At 34.4% G+C, this 18,594-nt stretch overlaps 1 protein-coding gene across 8 annotated transcripts in view; it reads right to left on the reverse strand.

Moving 5' to 3' along the window:
* AGPS (alkylglycerone phosphate synthase) overlaps positions 1-18,594 on the reverse strand; it is a 170,578-nt gene that overhangs the window by 71,005 nt on the left and 80,979 nt on the right. For all 8 annotated transcript variants that reach the window (XM_073218660.1, XM_073218659.1, XM_037000306.2 and 5 more), the window contains 2 exons: positions 13,775-13,900; positions 11,138-11,246 (listed from right to left, as the gene is read on the reverse strand). In XM_073218660.1, the coding sequence (XP_073074761.1) occupies positions 11,138-11,246; positions 13,775-13,900 (235 nt within the window). The remainder of the gene's footprint in view (positions 1-11,137; positions 11,247-13,774; positions 13,901-18,594) is intronic.

The following is an 18,594-nucleotide window of genomic DNA, read 5'->3' on the forward strand; positions in this document are numbered from 1 at the left end:
TTATAGATGGCGGCATGAGAGGTGAGACAGAAGCTTCCCCTAAAAATGCATATAATATGAAAATATAATTAAAACAACTAATCCTGAAAGAGCAACAGGAAAGAGGGCTGCACCAAACTGTATCATCTGGAGAAAAGAATAAACATCATGGTATCAAAGCCCGCTTGGGCCCAAGCCCTTCCCCCATCCCTGCTCACTGTGGGGAGGAAGAGAAACAGAGCAAGGAGGGAGTGGAGGCCTGGGATTGCTGAATAGCTAACTCTGGAGATCTGCTCTGGGAGCACAAACCTACATTTCATGGTGCTTGCAGTGTACTCTCGTCATTAGGGAGTTGGAAAGCTAAGACAGACAGAACACCTGGAGAGACTGAGATTCCAGTCACCTGTGGAAATTAGGGATCCATATCCAGCTGCTCTACGACAAAAGAAAGGTGGACAGTCTGAGAGACTTCCTAACAGCAACAGGGCTACTAAAGGGGCAACGACTGCACAGAGCTTACTACTCAAGAGAAAGGACAGGTAGACAAAATTGTCCGGGTGCACTCTGCCCAGCAGGGTGGGAACTTTCTCGATCTTCAGGCGCTCCAGCTCCCTGGCTGGCTACACAGCTCCAAAGACTCCCTCTGTGATAGGCAGACTACTGTACCTTTCTCCCAGCCAGACCCACCTGGCTCACAAACTGGTAAACCCTACCCTGGCATTAGGCCAGCCAGAGGGAAGCCCCATCTACAGCAACTACCAACGCAAAGCATAGAGGCTTATACCTGTGTGCTCAGCCCACTGGTTCTGCCAGTGGAAGAGGCATAACAGCTGGGAAGCAGGGAACAGCTTTTTCCTCCCTGCAGGGACCAATATCACTCCCCTGCGATCCCCAACATTGCTTCAGGGGCTGAGCAGCTCCAGAGTGGAGCTTCTAGGCACTAGAGGGCGCCATATACAAATATGAAATGCCAAAGAAACCTGGTTCAAAGTAAAGTTATGAATACAATCCCAGAGAAAGATCAAAAAAATCAACTTCATGAATCTTCCCGAAAGGGATTTCAAAATAAAAATCATTAAGATGCTCATGGAAGTATAGAAAAATATTCAAGAACTCAGGAATGAATTCCAGTTGGAGATCCAATCATTGAACAGCACAATGGAGAGCATTAAAAGCAGATTAGATATGGTGGAGACGATAAATGAAATAGAAATTAGAGAAGAGGAATACAAAGAAGCTGAGGCACAGAAAAAAAAAGGATCTCTAAGAATAAAAGAATATTGAGAGAACTGTGTGATCAATCCAAACGGAACAATATTTGCATTTTAGGGGTCCAGAAAAAGAAGAGAGAGAGAAAGGGATTGAAACTATCTTTAAGGAGGTAATTGCTGAAAACTTCCCCAATTTGGGGACGGAGATAGTTTCTAGGCCATGGAGATACACAGATCTCTCAATACAAGGGACTCAAGAAAGACAACACCAAAACATACAGTAATTAAAATGGCAAAGATCAAGGATAAGGACAGACTGTTAAAAGCAGCCAGAGAGAGAAATAAGATCACATAAAAAGGAAAGCCCATCAGGCTATCAATAGACTTCTCAGCAGAAACCTTAACATGTCAGAAGGGAGTGGCATGATGTATTTAATGCAATGAAGCAGAAGGGCCTTGAACCAAGAATACTTCATCCGGCAAGATTATCATTTAAATTGGAAGGAGGGCTTAAAACAATTTCCAGATAAGCAAAACCTGAGAGAATTTACTACCAAAAACCACTTCTATAGTGTATTTTGGAGGGACTGCAATAGATGGAAGTGTTCCTAACGCTTAATAACTGTCACTAGCAGTAATAAAACCACAGTAAAGAAAATAGAAGAGTTAATTACTAAGCAAATGTGAAATTAAATCAACTATCCACAAAGTCAATCAAGGGATAGATAAAGAGTACCGAATATGCTACCTAATATATAAAGAATGGAGGAGGAAGAAAAAAGGAGAAGAAAAAAAGAATCTTTAGATTGTGTTTGTAACAGCATATTAAATGAGTTGTTAGACTGTTAGATAGTAAGGAAGTCAACCTTGAACCGCTGGTAAGCACGAATCTAAAGCCTGCAATCACAATAAGTACATACCTATTGATATCACCCTTAGTGTAAATGGTCTGAATGCACCAATAAAAAGACATAGAGTCAATGAATGGATAAAAAAAACAAGACCCATCTATATGCTGCCTACAAGAGACTCACTTTAAAACCAAAGACATACACAGACTAAAAGTGAAGGGATGAAAAAAGATATTTGATGCAACTAATAGGGAGAAAAAAGCACAGGTTGTAATACTTGTATCAGACAAAATAGACTTCAAAACAAAGAAAGCCACAAGAGACAAAGAAGGACATTACATAATGATCAAGGGGTCAATCCAACAAGTTTTAACCATTATAAATATCTTTGTGCCCAACACAGGAGTACATACATATGTGAAACAAATACTAACAGAATTAAAAGGGGAAACAGAATGCAATCCATTCATTCTAGGAGACTTCAACACTCCACTCACTTCAAAGGACAGATCAACCAGACAGAAAATAGGTAAGGACACAGAGGCACTGAACAACACATTAGAGCAGATGGACCTAACAGACATCAACAGAAGGCTACACCCAAAAGCAGCAGAATACACATTCTTCTCAAGTGCACATGGAACATTTTCAAGAACAGATCATATACTAGGCCACAAAAAGAGCCTCGGTAAATTCAAAAAGATTGAAATTGTACCAACCAGTTTCTCAGACCACAAAGGTATGAAACTAGAAATAAATTACGCAAAGAAAATGAAAAATCCCACAAATGCAAGGAGGCATCACAACATGCTCCTTAATAACTAATGGATCAACAACCAAATAAAAATGGAGATCAAGTAATATATGGAGACAAATGACAATAATAATTCAACACCACAAAATCTGTGGGATGCAGCAAAGGCCATGCTAAGAGGAAAGTATATTGCAATACAGTCCTACCTCTGGAAAGAAGAACAATCCCATATGAACACTCTAAACTCACAATTAACAAAATTACAAAAAGATGAACAAATGAGGCCCAAAGTCAGTAGAAGGAGGGACATAATAAAGATTAGAGCAGAAATAAAATCGAGAAGAATAAAACAATAGAAAGAATCAATGAAAGCAAGAGCTGGTTCTTGGAGAAAATAAACAAAATAGATAAACCCCTGGTCAGACTTATCAAGAAAAAAAAGGGAGTATACTCACATAAACAGAATCAAAAATGAGAAAGGAAACTATGGACACAACAGAAATACAAAGAATTATTAGAGAATACTATGAAAAATTATATGCCAACAAACTGGATAACTTAGAAGTAAAGGACAACTTTCGAGAAAAATACAACCTTCCAAGGCTGACCAAGGAGGAAACAGAAAATCTGAACAGACCAATTACCAGCAACGAAATTGAATTGGTAATCAAAAAACTACCTAAGAACCAAAGCCCTAGGCCAGATGGCTTCACCGCTGAATTTTATCAAACATTTAGTGAAGACCTAATACCCATCCTCCTTAAAATTTTCCAAAGAGTGTACGAGGAAATACTTCCAAACTCATTCTATCAGGCCAGAATCATTCTAATAACCAAAACTAGGCAAAGACACCACAAAAAAAGAAAATTACAGACCAATATCCCTGATGAACATACATGCAAAAATACTCAACAAAGTATTAGCAAACCAAATTAAAAAATATATCAAAAAGATTATTGATCATGATCAAGTAGGATTTATTCCAGAGATGCAAGGATGGTACAACATTTGAAAATCCATCAACATCGCCCACCACATCAACAAAAAGAAAGACAAAAACCACATGACTCCATATATGCTGAAAAAGCATTTGACAAAATTCATCATCCATTCATGATAAAAACTCTCAAGAAAATTAATATAAAGGGAAACTACCTCAACATAATAAAGGCCATATATGACAAACCCACAGCCAACATCATACTTAACAGTGAGAAGCTGAAAGCTTTTCCTTTAAGATAGGGAAAAAGACAATGATGCCCACTCTCCCCACTTCTACTTAACATATAGTACAGGAGGTCCTAGCCATGGCAATCAGACAACACAAAGAAATAAAAGGTATCCAGATTGGCAAGGAAGAAGTTAAAACTGTCCCTGTTTGCAGATGACATAACATTGTACATAAAAAACCCTAAAGAATCCACTACAAAACTAGTAGATCTAATATCTGAATTCAGCAAAGTTGAGAGATACAAAATTAATACACAGAAACCTGTTGCATTCCTATACACTAACGACGAACTAGCAGAAAGAGAAATCAGGAAAGCAATTCCATTCACAATTGCATCAAAAAGAATAAAATAACTAGCAATAAATCTAACCAAGAAAGTAAAAGACCTATACTCTGAACACTACAAGACACTCATGAGACAAATTAAAGAAGATAAGAATAAATAGAAACACATTCTGTGCTCATGGATAGGAAGAATTAATATTGTTAAAATTGCCACCCTGCCTAAAGCAATCTATAGATTCAACGCAATTCCTATCAAAATACCAACAGCATTCTTTAATGAACTAGAGCAAATTGTTCTAAAATTCATATGGAACCACAAAAGACCCCAAAAGCAAAAGCAATCCTGAGAAGGAAGAATAAAGCTGGGGGGATTATGCTCCCCCACTTCAAGCTCTACTACAAAGCCACAGTAATCAAGACAATTTGGTACTGTCAGACCGGTAGACCAATGGAACAGACTAGAAAGCCCTGATATAAACACAACCATATACGGTCAATTAATATATGATAAAGGAGCCATGGACATACAATGGGGAAATGACAGCCTCTTCAACAGCTGGTGTTGGCAAAACTGGACAGCTACATGCAAGAGAATGAAACTGGATTATTGTTTAAACCCATACACAAAAGTAAACTCAAAATGGATCAAAGACCTGAATGTAAGTCATGAAACCATAAAACTCTTAGAAGACAACATAGGCAAAAATCTCCTGAATCTGAGCATGAGCACCTTCTTCCTGAATGTATCTCCTCGAGCAAGGGAAACAAAAGCAAAAATGAACTCATGGGACTACACCAAACTAAAAAGTTTCTGTGTGGCAAAGGACACCATCAGCAGAACAAAAAGGCATCCTACAGTATGGGAGAATATATTTGTAAATGACATATCCGACAAGGGGTTAACATCCAAAGTATATGAAGAACTCACACACCTCAACATCCAAAAAGCAAATAACCCAATTAAAAAATGGGCAGAGGATATGAAGAGACAATTCTCGAAAGAAGAAACTCAGATGGTCAAGAGACACATGAAGATGCTCCACATCAGTAATCATCAGGGAAATGCAAATTAAAACCACAGTGAGATATAACCTCCCACCAGTAAGGATGGCCAGCATCCAAAAGACTAAGAACAACAAATGCTGACAAGGATGCAGAGAAAGGGGAACCCTTCTACACTGCTGGTGGGAATGTAAGCTAGTTCAACCATTGTGGAAAACAATATGGAGGTTCCTCAAAAAACTAAAAATAGAAATACCATTTGATACAGGAATCCCACTCCTTGGAATTTACCCAAAGAAAAGGAGTTCTCAGACTCAAAAAGACATATGCACCCCTATGTTTATCACAGCACTATTTACATAGCCAGGATATGGAAGCAACCTATGTGTCCATCAGTAGATGAATGGATAAAGAAGATGTAGTATCTATACAGAATGGAATACTATTCAGCCATAAGAAAGAAACAAATCCTACCATTTGCAACAACATGTATGGAGCTGGATGATATTATTCTCAGTGGAATAAGCCAGGTGGAGAAAGACAAGTGCCACGTGATTTGCATCATTTGTGGAATAGAACAACGAAGCAAAACTGAAAGAACAAAATAGTAGCGGACTCACAGTCTCCAAGAAGGGACCAGTGGTTACCGAAGGGGAGGGGTGTGGTAGGTTGAGCCGGGAGTGATTGAGGGGTATTATGTTTAGTACACATGGTGTGGGGGATCACGGGGAGAACAGTGTAGCACAGAGAAAGCAAACTGTGAATCTGTGGCATCTTACTACACTGATGGACAGTGACTGCAATAGGGTGTGGGTGGGGACTTGATAATATGGGTAAATGTAGTAACTACATTGTTTTTTCATGTGAAACCTCCATAAGAATGTATATCAATAATACCTCAATAAAAAATTAAATATATATATATTAGGAAACTTTAAAATTCTAAATCATCTAAGGTACTGGTGAAAAGAGACCATGTAGGCTTTATGTTTTTGCATATTGCCTCATATGTAGAGTGGGCACTCTAAAGCAGTAAAAGCTAGACTTTACATTACTGCACGGTTAATGAAATGACCAAAGTGAGTCAGTGCAACTATCCAGCTATGAGTTCTACAGGGGTCCCATTGTGAAAGTAAATCTATCCAGGATTTTCAAAGGGCAGCTTCCATTCAAACCTATATTCAAATAAGCCAATCACAAATGCACATACCTAAACTCACTTCATAAAAGGTTCATTTCTATTGGGTTTTATTGTATTTATTGATTCCTTTGCTCTGGGAATATTATGTCAGTAGAGTAATATAAAACTACTAAAATTACTTATGACTTGATTTATGCCCATTATACCAATATTTTATACCCACTTTATATAACTTTTTACAAATAACTTCATGACAATGTGACATCACAGAGACTTACATATCACATTCTTTTCTTTGTTTCAATAAGAAACTTGCAGTAAATTTAAGAATTTTGTTTTATAATTTTCAAATATAAAGTTTGTCTTCAACAAAACTGAAACCTATTACTATTTGATATAAAATGCAAGTATTTGCTTTAAGTAAATAGAATCTTTCATAATTTGAAATATACTTTCAGGTGATTCCAGGACTAAGAAGAATGGCAGTCATTTAATTCTGAATCTTCCCTCTCCCTCTACTTTTCCCCCCAAAAATCATAAAAATCAACAAGGAAGAAAAATAAACACCATACAGGACCTACACTTTCAACATTACTAGATGAAAAACCCATAACCTTCAAATTTCCTTTAAGTAGAGATAAAAAAAGAAAAGTTCCAATAGACTTGTATCTACAGCCTTCCAGCTGCTGCAAGCTTGTAAGAGCAGAATGTGATTAAGGGCCGGCTCAAAACTTGCCAGAAGCCTAGATGAAATCAACCCCAGAAAGCAAGTGCAACAAAAATGCCAAAGGCCCTAGCCATGGGGAGGATCTGAAAACGGAAGGAATCACAGTGGGCCCCTTGGAGAACCAAGGGGAGTATCTTTGGGGGAGCATCACAGAGAAGTGTGGCACTCCTTGGGGACAAGGCAGCAAAGAGAAAGAATGAAATAAGAGAGAAATTAAAAAACATATAGAAATAAGAGAATAACAAGACATGGCATGCATTCTCCATCAAAATACCACTATCCATAGAACAAACAGCACAAAAGAGGGTAGAAGTGACAGGAAGATTTGCAAACTAGGAACCCTTTCCAAGTAAGAAACAGGAACACAAAAAAGCAGATCAAATCCGTAAAAAACAGCTATAGAAAGTAAGAAAAATGTAAATAAAAGCATTTTTGCTGATAAGAAACCAGTCATGATCCTGATGAAAACTGTGATACAACATTTCAAATTGAATTAAATATTGTCAAACAAGCATTTCAGAATATGAAAAACACTTGAATCAGAAATAAAAACATTAAAAACATAAATGGGCAAAAGACAAGATGAAAACGGGAGATGTCCAAACTCAGGAAAGTAGAACAACAACAAAAAATAAATAAATAATTAAAGCTAAGTTAAACAAAGGTATGCAAAGGAGAATACAGACTACTCAAACGAACACTAATAAAGGGCACTGAAGAAAAGCAGAGAAATAACCATGAATGACAACGAAATAAAGAAGTGAAAAAGGATCAGAGAAATATTGGTTGAAATGGGAAAAACAAGCAAAGAACATCAAATATATGTATATATAATGTCCCCGAAAAAGAAAAATCAAAACAATAGAGGAGGAAAAACCCTAATAGTTAATACTACAATCCACAGAGGGAACAAGCTGCAAAGGCAAGAGAATTAGCATTAGATTTTTTCAAAACAACATACAAAAGTAAAGCAACAGCGCAGCAGCATTTTCAAGAAACAAGGAAAGAGAGTGTGATCCATGGATATTGTATATACTCAAGCTGTCTTACAAGCATCAAGGCCATAGAAAAACAGTTTAACATCCCAGAACTCATGAGAAGTACAAATGGACCTTTCCTGAGTAATCTACTAAAGGATGAGATTTATTTAACCAAAAGATAACTAATGAAACTATGTATGACGGCTGAATAAGCATGCCATTTATTTCATTTCAGGGCAAAAGCTAAAACAAAGGTGACTCATGGGTTAGAATAGTAAAAATATGCTTTTAACCATTTTTCAAATAAAATGGCAACTCATTATAAGTTACTAGTAAAGTCCATACATAGGAAAAGAATGCAAAGCATTTCAAATGCTTTGTCTCTTTGTTATAATTTTCATTATGTTAATCATCTGTTAGCATCTACAATGGGAGGAAGCTGCTCATTGAAAAAAAACAGGAAAAATTCATAACACAAAACAAGACAAAATCATTACACTCAATGTGGTTAGTCACGTGGTACTTAGGAGGATGGGAAAATAGAATTTTCATGGTGATGCTTTCAAGGCTGTCATCAAATAAATGAACTAAAGCAAAAGAAAGTATTTTTAAAGCTGAAGGAAAAGTTTATGATTCACATTTAAGGCAGGAGGTTATTAGACAGTTCAAAATACCAGATAAAAATACATATTATAAAAATACATGATTTCACATAAATTTACTTTCTCCTGGCATCTATTAAATTGACTATCCACATAAATACAGAAATAGAGATTAGAGACCATATACACTTCCAAAGATCACTGATGCCAAAATAATAAACAGCCAGAACAATAATAAACTTAACATTTGTTGTGGTACATACTACATGCTTATAAACTGAGCATAATCTCATTTAATCCTCTCAAAAAGCTGATGAAGATGGGTACTTTTATCATCCCCATATTAAAGATGAGGATATTGGGCAATGAGAGGTACCTACTTTACACAAAGTAACAACATGTAAGTTATGGAACCAGACCGAAATTCAGATCTGAAAGATTTCATGGTTCACTCTCCGGATGGCATTTTGCATGTATATTTATAATAAGATTCACTTAAATATAATAATTCACTCTACTTGTAATATATCATTTCTTTGCTTACTTTATTATAATGAGTTTTCCCTCCCTCCATTCATACAATGCTTTACTATTGAGAGAAGTAGTCCAGTCTTCTAGATAAAGTTCAAACTACTTTGAAAATCATAAAAAAATAAATGATCTCTTCAGCCATCTGGTAACCCTTACCACTCTAATCCTAAACCCGCTGGCCACTCCACCCTACAATTAAATCTTATGTTCCAGTTATACTGAAAAACTGGGCAGCTTCACGAGGCAGACTTGGCTGTTTCTTACTTCTAAGACTGTCCACATGGTGCTCTCTGGAGGGCAGCTCCTTCTCCCCCATCTGAAATTATTTTCTCCTTATATTAACCTTCAAGGAACACTTTAGGCATGGTGCCCTTGGGAAAGTTTTCTTAAGCACCCATCATCTATTTCTATCATAGAATGTATCATATTGTATTGCAATGGTCAATTACTATCTGTGCCCTTCAGTGTGCCAGCACTGTCCCTAGCAACCAGAATTTTAAAAATACTAACTGATGGGAGAAGGAAAATATGTGATGTGGTTACTTAAAAAGAGAACTCACAGAGTTGACTCCAACTATGTATATATCAGTAGTTATATTCTTTTAGTTAACTTTTAATATATTAATATAGAAAGTTTCATAATATTTATTAGAGAACTATATTAAAGGAATTTAATATTTTATTTTCCTCATTAAAAATGTAGTTTTTTATAATTCATAGAGAAATATACTGATTGGAAAAGGAGTAAGATAGTAAACTGGTGAGGTATCTTGACAAAGGCTTATCATTGCTTACCATGAAAAGTATCTAAGCTATATACCACTGGTCACCATCTCAACAGTTTATCTCTAGCATATCACTAAGAGACATAGTTTGTTATTTTTCCTTCTTGATGATACTGTCAAAATTTAGAATTTATGCCCTTACATTCTAGTTAGTAATTGTTCTTTTTATCCATGGATATAGCTATATGTTTCAAAAATCTATATCCTTTTTAACAACCTGTATCACCTTCTGAAAGTAGTAATGAGCTCCTATTCTAATTTAGAAAACACACTTATTTTATCTTATTTCTCTGAATTTGAGAGACAGCCCTCTCTGCCATTCTAAAAATTGAAAAATAAGCCCATGTTCATCCTACCCATAAAATCCACAGTACATACATAACAGTTTGAAAAATAGGTGGTGTTTTTCTGATTGGTATAGAAATTAAATGTTTTGCTTAAGATGAAGAATTACATTCAAATCTACCCAGCATTAAGTTAACCAAGCAAAAGATACTATTTAAGTAATGAAAAAAATAAAAGACAAACATAATGTTAAAAGATATGTGAATCAACAGAATTTTAAATTCTACTTCTTCAAAAAATCAAATAGCAGATAACAAATGATATAATAGAAAGGCAAGATACTAAGATAATACTTTATAAACCAGTCCTTTTCCCTAATAATTCAGACAAGATTAGCAAATACTGTAATATATCAAAGCAAACCATTATGAACCCTAATAATATGCTTCCTAAAGTATTGTTTAGAAACTCTAAAATAAAAATAAAACAGCACCTGAGTAATGGGAGAAAAAATAAAAATAACAGCAAAAAGACTGAACTGTCTCTAAAACTATAAAAAAGCAAAATGCAAGCAGAAGTTTTATAAGATGTCCTTATAATAAAAAACTTTATGAAGTATTAAATCAAAGTAATAAAACTTTTTAAAAAATCACCATTCTTTAAATGTATGAAATGTCTTTCTTCCAAAGATCTGATATCACAATATCACAGACTTGCACAAAACTGAATCACTAGCTGGTAATTTTTCATAATAAATTTGCAGTTATATTTACCTTCAGATCCCATGATGAAGTGATGGATATCAGGGCCTGTTGACATACGAGGTCCTTGACAGCTTTTTTCTATTATACCTCTAGGTGTCACCATTTTTATATGAACCACCTGTTTAATACAATACACAATGTAAATTCTAGGTATCTTCCAGTGAATGCTGTGTGTGTACACATCCATATATATGTATGTAAAACACTACTTTTAAAATGTCTGGTTAAGTGATAAAATGATGATGCCCTTCAAGTCTAGTATCTTTTAGTAAGATAAATTTTATGTAACTTTTAAAAAGGGTAAATCATTTTAACTGGTTATTGGTTTAGGTATATTCATCATCTTAAAAACAGGAAAACACATTTCTTTAAACCAAATTTAGTCTAAGGTTATCCATGTGGCAAAGAACTAAAAGATGGAAAAAATAACCATAGTTTTAATAGGTTCATTCTTTCACTTAACAATATTTATGAAGTACTATTGTTCATATCAAGCATTGCTCCAGATGCTTAGTATTTTAAGAAAAAAATTTATTCTTGCCTTGTCACCACATTCAAAGTATCTATTTTGCTCATTTAATAGAGAAGAGTAAAAATAATGAAGTATTAATTATGATCAGGTCAAAATTGGGATGAAGAGGACAATACAGTGAATAAATTAAAAAGGAAGAAAGAATACATATGTGATATATGTGTGAGTTACGTTTCACACAGATAAGATAGTAGTATAATAGGGGAGAGAGTCACTCAAAAATAGTTTCTGAGATATGAATCAGAAATGGTTAGGTAAAAATCTGCATTTTCAGTATGGTTTTTTGACAGACAAATAAAAACTCTATGTATTATTGAAGGAAATAAGCAGAGGACATCAATAAACAATTCACAAAACTTAAAAAAAACTGCCAAAGACTGCATTTTAAGAGTTCACATTCATTAGCAATTAAAAAACTAAAAAAATTAAAAGACAAAAATATACATAAGAAGTCCAGTAAATTAAAGATTCTCATAGTGATAGCGGGAATGACAATTGGCACAAAACTTTTATAGAGCAATTTGTCTGTGAGGATACAAAGACTTAAAAGTGTTTTATCCAACAGTTTAAGCTCAAGGAATGTGGCCCCAAAAATGATTAAAGACGTATGGTAAAGAAATAACTAAAGAGGATATTGTCCCCTTTGTTTTCTGTAATTTTGAAATCAAGAATAATTTACATGTTCATTAATAGGAAATTAATAGCTATGAATTATCAATAGGAGAATTATATGCACTCTGAATATGACAGTGCAAGTCTATGTTCATTTACATGTTTCTATACTGATAACAGTTTCAAGAGCAGATGAAACATACTATGATCCTTTTTACTATTAAAAACCAGATATATACATGCAAATAAATACATTAAGATGTATGCTTATAGTTTATGGCCTTTAAGTATCCCCAAAAAAGGATTAAAATAAATCACATGCTTTAGTAGTACTAAATAGAATCTATAAAATATTTGCTTAACTCTGATAGTTTTTACTAACCTGACAGCAAAAAAAGCAAATTTTCTTCTGAAACTCAGTTTACTTTAATTGCAAAAAGATATATGTGATTTCTGAAATTTTCAATGATAAAAATAGGATAATGTAAACACTTTTAAAGTGTTCATAATATAGATACTTAAAAGTTTTAAGTTGTTGGGCATTAACTATAAAGAATCAATATATTTCATCAAAGATTTGATATTTCTATCAATGAAGATTGAAGACTTGAAAAGCAAAGCTAAATGGTTCTAGGAATAATGTTAGGAACATACTTCAATAGTTTCATAAATTAAACTGACTAGCAAATTATTACCAATTGATAGCAAAAATTTTTTATAGTTAAATTGTTATCAAAATATTGATGATACTAGGGGAACTAACATTTACTAAGCACCTTCTATATACCAGGGACTTGGCTAAAGGTTTTCATTTTATACCCTTTACTCCTTAAATAATTCTACACAGCAGATACCATCTACTTTGCAGAGGAAGAAATGGAAGTTTAGAAAGGTGAACCAGTTCACAAGGTCACACAATTTATCACTGGAAAAGTTACAAATGAAACAAATGATACCTAATTCTTAGCCAGGATGCCCAGTTACACTATTACCATACTAACTCCCAGGGCAAAGGCACCAGATCTGCTAAAACAAAATGATGAGCACATAAAACATTACAGGTCATACTATCACTTATATTTCCAACTGGGCCTTTCAATTCTATATAGAAAACAATTGTTTCAAGAAAAATAAACATAAACTCTCCTAAGGCAAGAAAGTAGCAATGATGAGGTCACCTAAAAATAAATAGACTAAATTCTTGGTAAAGTTGGAGATTGAGGCTCCATAAAGCTTACAAAATAACAGTTATGTATTTTGTAAGTTAGATACTATGAAACATCTATAAAGCTTAAATTTCAGTCACTTGAAAAGGACCACCCTTAGACAATGACCACAGTTGTGTCTTTCAACTGCTTCTATTATATATATAGTCAATGCATAATCAAAAGGGGTATACTTTTGGGGGGAACCCTACATATCCAACTCAATTTTTAAAGGCTCTAATCAGTTAAAAATAATCTCTGTAGACTAATTATTATATAGTAGCTAAAAAACTTTACCAGGTCCTCAATATTGCCATAGATATTCTTCTTCATGCCTGATGCCCGAGTAGATACCCATCCTCCCACAGTGCTGAATTCCAGGGAATCTGGCTCATGACCTGTACAGTAACCACTTTCTTTAAGCTGAAAAACAAAAACATTAATATTTTTCTGGTGAAAATGGTCCCATTTCACACAGACTCAACACATTAACTCTTCCCACATTTATCCAAAAGATTTAAGTTTGTGCCTACTGGAAAACTTTGTAAAAACTGAAAAATATGGGCCAAAAGACAGCTCTATTTTCTACAGCTTCACTAGCCAATCTTACTCCTTACATCCCTTTATTTTAAAGCCCGCTACTCTCCCCACTTTTTTTTTTTCACAAAGAGCCAATTTAAATACTTACAGAGATCAGATTATGCTTAACTGCCAACTTCACCTAAACATTTGCAATAAAGTGCTAGTCTCTTGTTATCCCTACCCTAAGATAATATGCAGCAGGCTGCAAAAAATCTGAGCAAATTGCCTGTACTTAATTCTCTCAAAGAATCATGAGTTTTAATGTACAGCCATCTGGCCAAGTTTCGTGAATGTAATACCATCATTTATTTGTGATGCAGATCATTCATTCCTGTACATTAAATAGTCACTTGTTTCTCATTTTTCTATATTAGCTTGGCTTTGCCATCTGCACAGTACCTGAGATTGAATGGATGCCCTTTACTCTACCAACACCAAAACCATTCCACTGAAATCATTTTAGAGACTCAGCTACCTCATGTCAGACAGTACAGACAACACCATCTGCATACCCACTGTCTACTGCACTCATGCCCATCAATCTGTGTTGACCATTTTGATAGTCATCCAGTTAAGCAACTGCTTCCATTTTTCAAGTAAGCCATGCAGAGACATAGAACATGTTGGCTATGTTTGTATCCATATATTTTAGTATGGTATAAAGTTGTGACCCAAAATTTGGGAGCCCATTAGGTCAAATATAGTTTGTTAGCTTTTGCACACAGGCAACACAAATGATTTTTCTAACTTTACTGCTAGGGAAACAAAATATAAAAAAGACGCCAATTGTTACATAATAGGATTTCTTCACTACATATTCAACATATTTATTTAATTTTAAGAGGTTAATAACCACTCACAAATAAGCAGCTTACATGAATGTTCAATAGGTTAAAATGAAGACTGTCTGACTTTTATATTTCTTCCCTACTCCTGAACAATCTACTCTCAAATGACCACTATTACTCAATTTTTCTGAAATTAGGGGAAGAAAAAGAAAACACATTCATGAAGCACTTAAGTGTGCTAGACACTGAAGAAGTAGTTTTCATATATTCTCATGACAAAATTTCCACATTACCTACACCAAAGCAAATCATTAAATGCACATTTATACTACTTCTATTAAGTACACCCAATATTAGATATTCCATTAATTTGCCTCCTAAGTCTGGTAGGCTATTTTCTTACCTTTTCCAATTATAGGTAGCTATTATAAGCCAGGAATTACATAATAACATAAAAAATGAGGATACAAATTTAGAAAAAAAAGATACTCTCTAAGTTCAGGGCACTCTACCTAGCACACCAATTGTTAAAATCTGACTAACTTCCTACTAGATTAAGTGATGTAAAGGTAACAGTTATGAATCTGAGTTTGAGACTTGTCTTTTATCCTTGCTAGAAAATTTGCATATTACACTATGCTAATATTAATAAGGAACAATTCTTAAAATACACAGTGCTTAATAAATTGTACTATCACCATATATCTTCAGCCACTTTCTCTTTTAAAAATCTTTCTTAATACTGTTAGCTGCTAAGAAAAACCTGCTTAAGTCTGCAGATTTACACATGCACTTAAACCAAATATTCTTTTTTAATAAAATAAAATAAACTCTCTTTCCATCTATTTGCCATGAAGCTCTATGGGGATAGGAACTTTATCTTACTTCTGTATTCCCAGTCAGTATTAAAACAACAAATATTTACTGACTGCTATGTGCTAACTTTCAGGCACAGCACTAAAAAAGCAAATCCTAAATTATAGAACTTGTGTTATACAGATAAAGAAGGGAACTGAAATTAAAAGAAATGTAATTAGATTAAGAGAACAATTAGAAATGTAATGGGAAAAAAAGGAGTAGAGCACAGACGTGCACCTCTACCCAAGTTGAAATAAAAGATACTAGCTTTATCCTCACACCTGAAAAGAATAAAAACAGAAATATGTAAGAAACAAAAGTTTTCAAGTAATAGACATAATCTAACAAAGGACATTCCCTATGAGAAGCAAACTAAGGAAGCGAACACAACTGCCCCAAGATTATTGCTCCAGGATGTGTGGTATAGGGAAAATCCAGGCAGAACTCAACAAATCCTGTGAGCTGAGGAGACTTGAGTCTAGAATTGTGGGAATCCAAGGCATCTAGAGTTCACAAGAGAAAGTTCCAAAGAGGAGAGAGCAGCACAGAGACTGGCAGAGTCCCCACCAAGGAGTCAACAGAGTAACTGAAAAGCACATGCAAGTGAGAAAAGTACCCAGGACCAGAGAAAAAAATAATCTAAAAGGTTTAGAGAACAGTACCAGCACTCACAGAGGGCCAGAAATAATACCTGTTCCCACCAACCTGACTAGAAAAACTTTTACTTAACAGAGCATGAGGTAGAAGGTCATTCCTCAGTAGTGGAAAATGATTAGTTTCAGACTCAGCATTTATCTGAACCTATCTAAAAGATCAAACTGTTTCTAAATAACAACATCCCGAAAAAAAACTCAAGAATATGTATAGAAATGAAAACATCCAAGACCCAATAAGATAATATTCACAATGGCTGGCATATAATAAAAAATTACCAAGAATACAAAGAAGCAAGAAAATATGGCCCATAGTGAGGAAAATAATCATTCTGAGGTGTGTAATCAAAACTGACCCAGAACTAACAGCTGTTAGAATTAGCTAACCAGGACGTGTTAAAAGTTAATTGTAACTGTATTCCATATGCTTAAAAAGTTAAGTAGAGGCATAGAAGACGCAGAAAAACCCAAATTAAAAATCTAGGAAACTAACACAGCTGTTAGAATTAGCTAACCAGGACATGTTAAAAGTTAATTGTAACTGTATTCCATATGCTTAAAAAGTTAAGTAGAGGCATAGAAGACACAGAAAAACACAAATTAAAAATCTAGGAAAATGAAAAACACAATGTTTGAGATAAAAAATACACTTGATGGAACTAAGAGAATATACATAGCAAAATAAAAGATTAGTGAGCTTCAAGAAATGGCAACAGAAAAGAAAATTAAAAGAAAAAGTGAAAAAAACAGTGAACAGTGGAACTTCAAGCAGCCTAGTATGTGAGTAAATAGAGTCCTTAAAGATCAGGTGGACAAGGGCAGAGCAGATATTTGGAGAAATTTCCCAAAATTTTATGAAAACTATAAACCTACAAATCAAAAAAGCTCAATAAATCCCCAACATAAGAAACACAGGGAAAACTACACCAAGGTTCATCAAATCTAAATTGCTGAAACCAGTAATAACAAGAAAATTTTTAAAGTGACCAGAGGAAAAAACCATATTATGTACAGGAACAAAGATAAGAGTAGCATCAGACCTCTTATCAAACAATAAAGTGAGATAACAGTGGAGCAATAGCTTTGTATTACTGAAAGAAAAACAGTCAATCTATAATTCTACACTCAGTTAAAATATCTCTTAAAGGTATAAAAAGGTGACCTCAGACCAAGTAAGTGATTATAGCAAGGTTGCAGGATACACAGTTAATATCCAAAAGTCAACTGCTTTCCTATATACCAACAATGGACAAGTGGAAATTGAAATTAAAAATGTAATATCATTTCCATTAGCAACTCCCCCAAAATGAAACACTTAGGTATAAATACAACATACAAGATCAATGTGATGAAAATTTTGATAGATGAAATCAAAGAACTAAATAAATGGAGATATTCCACAGCTATGGAAGACTCAATATTATTGCCAGGTTCTTCTTAAGTTGATTTATAGATTCAATGCAATCCCAATCAAAATCCTAGTAAGTCATTTTACAAGTACTGACAAACTGATTCTAAAGTTTATATGGATAGGCAAAAGACCCAGAATAGCCAACACAACACTGAAGAACTATGAGCCAGGAATTGGACTGACACTGCCCAACTTTAAGACTAACTATAAAGCTACAGTAATCAAGACACTATGGTATTGGGTAGAAAACACACAAATGGATCAGTGTAACAGAACAGAGAGCCCCCATAAATATACTTAATTTATCTTAGGTAAAGAAGACAACACAATGGTGCAAAATAGTCTCTTTAACAAATGGTGAAACAAATGGACATCCACATGCAAAGAAATAAATCTAAGCATAGACCTTATATCAATCACAAAAATTAACCCAAATGGATCATAGATCTAAATGTAAAATGCTACAATACTATAGCATTTATTATTATTATTATAGCATACATTAAACTATAAAACTAATAAAAGATAATAAAGACAACATAGATGATCTTGGGTATAGCGATGCCTTTTTAGTTACAACACTAAAGACACAATACATGAAAGAAATAATCTATGAGCTAGAGTTCATTAAACCTAAAAACTGCTCAACCCAATTAAAATATGGCCCAAAGACCTTAACACCTTATCAAAAATAGGAAATAATAATATGAAAAGAAGCTCCACATCATATATCAGGGAAAAACAAATTAAAGCATCATGAGCTATTACTGCAGACCTGCATAAATGACCAAAGTCCAGAACAGTGATGACACCAACTGATGGCAA

The sequence above is a fragment of the Manis javanica genome, chromosome 12 (genome assembly GCF_040802235.1).
Source record: "Manis javanica isolate MJ-LG chromosome 12, MJ_LKY, whole genome shotgun sequence".
NCBI classification, from domain to species: Eukaryota; Metazoa; Chordata; class Mammalia; order Pholidota; family Manidae; genus Manis; species Manis javanica.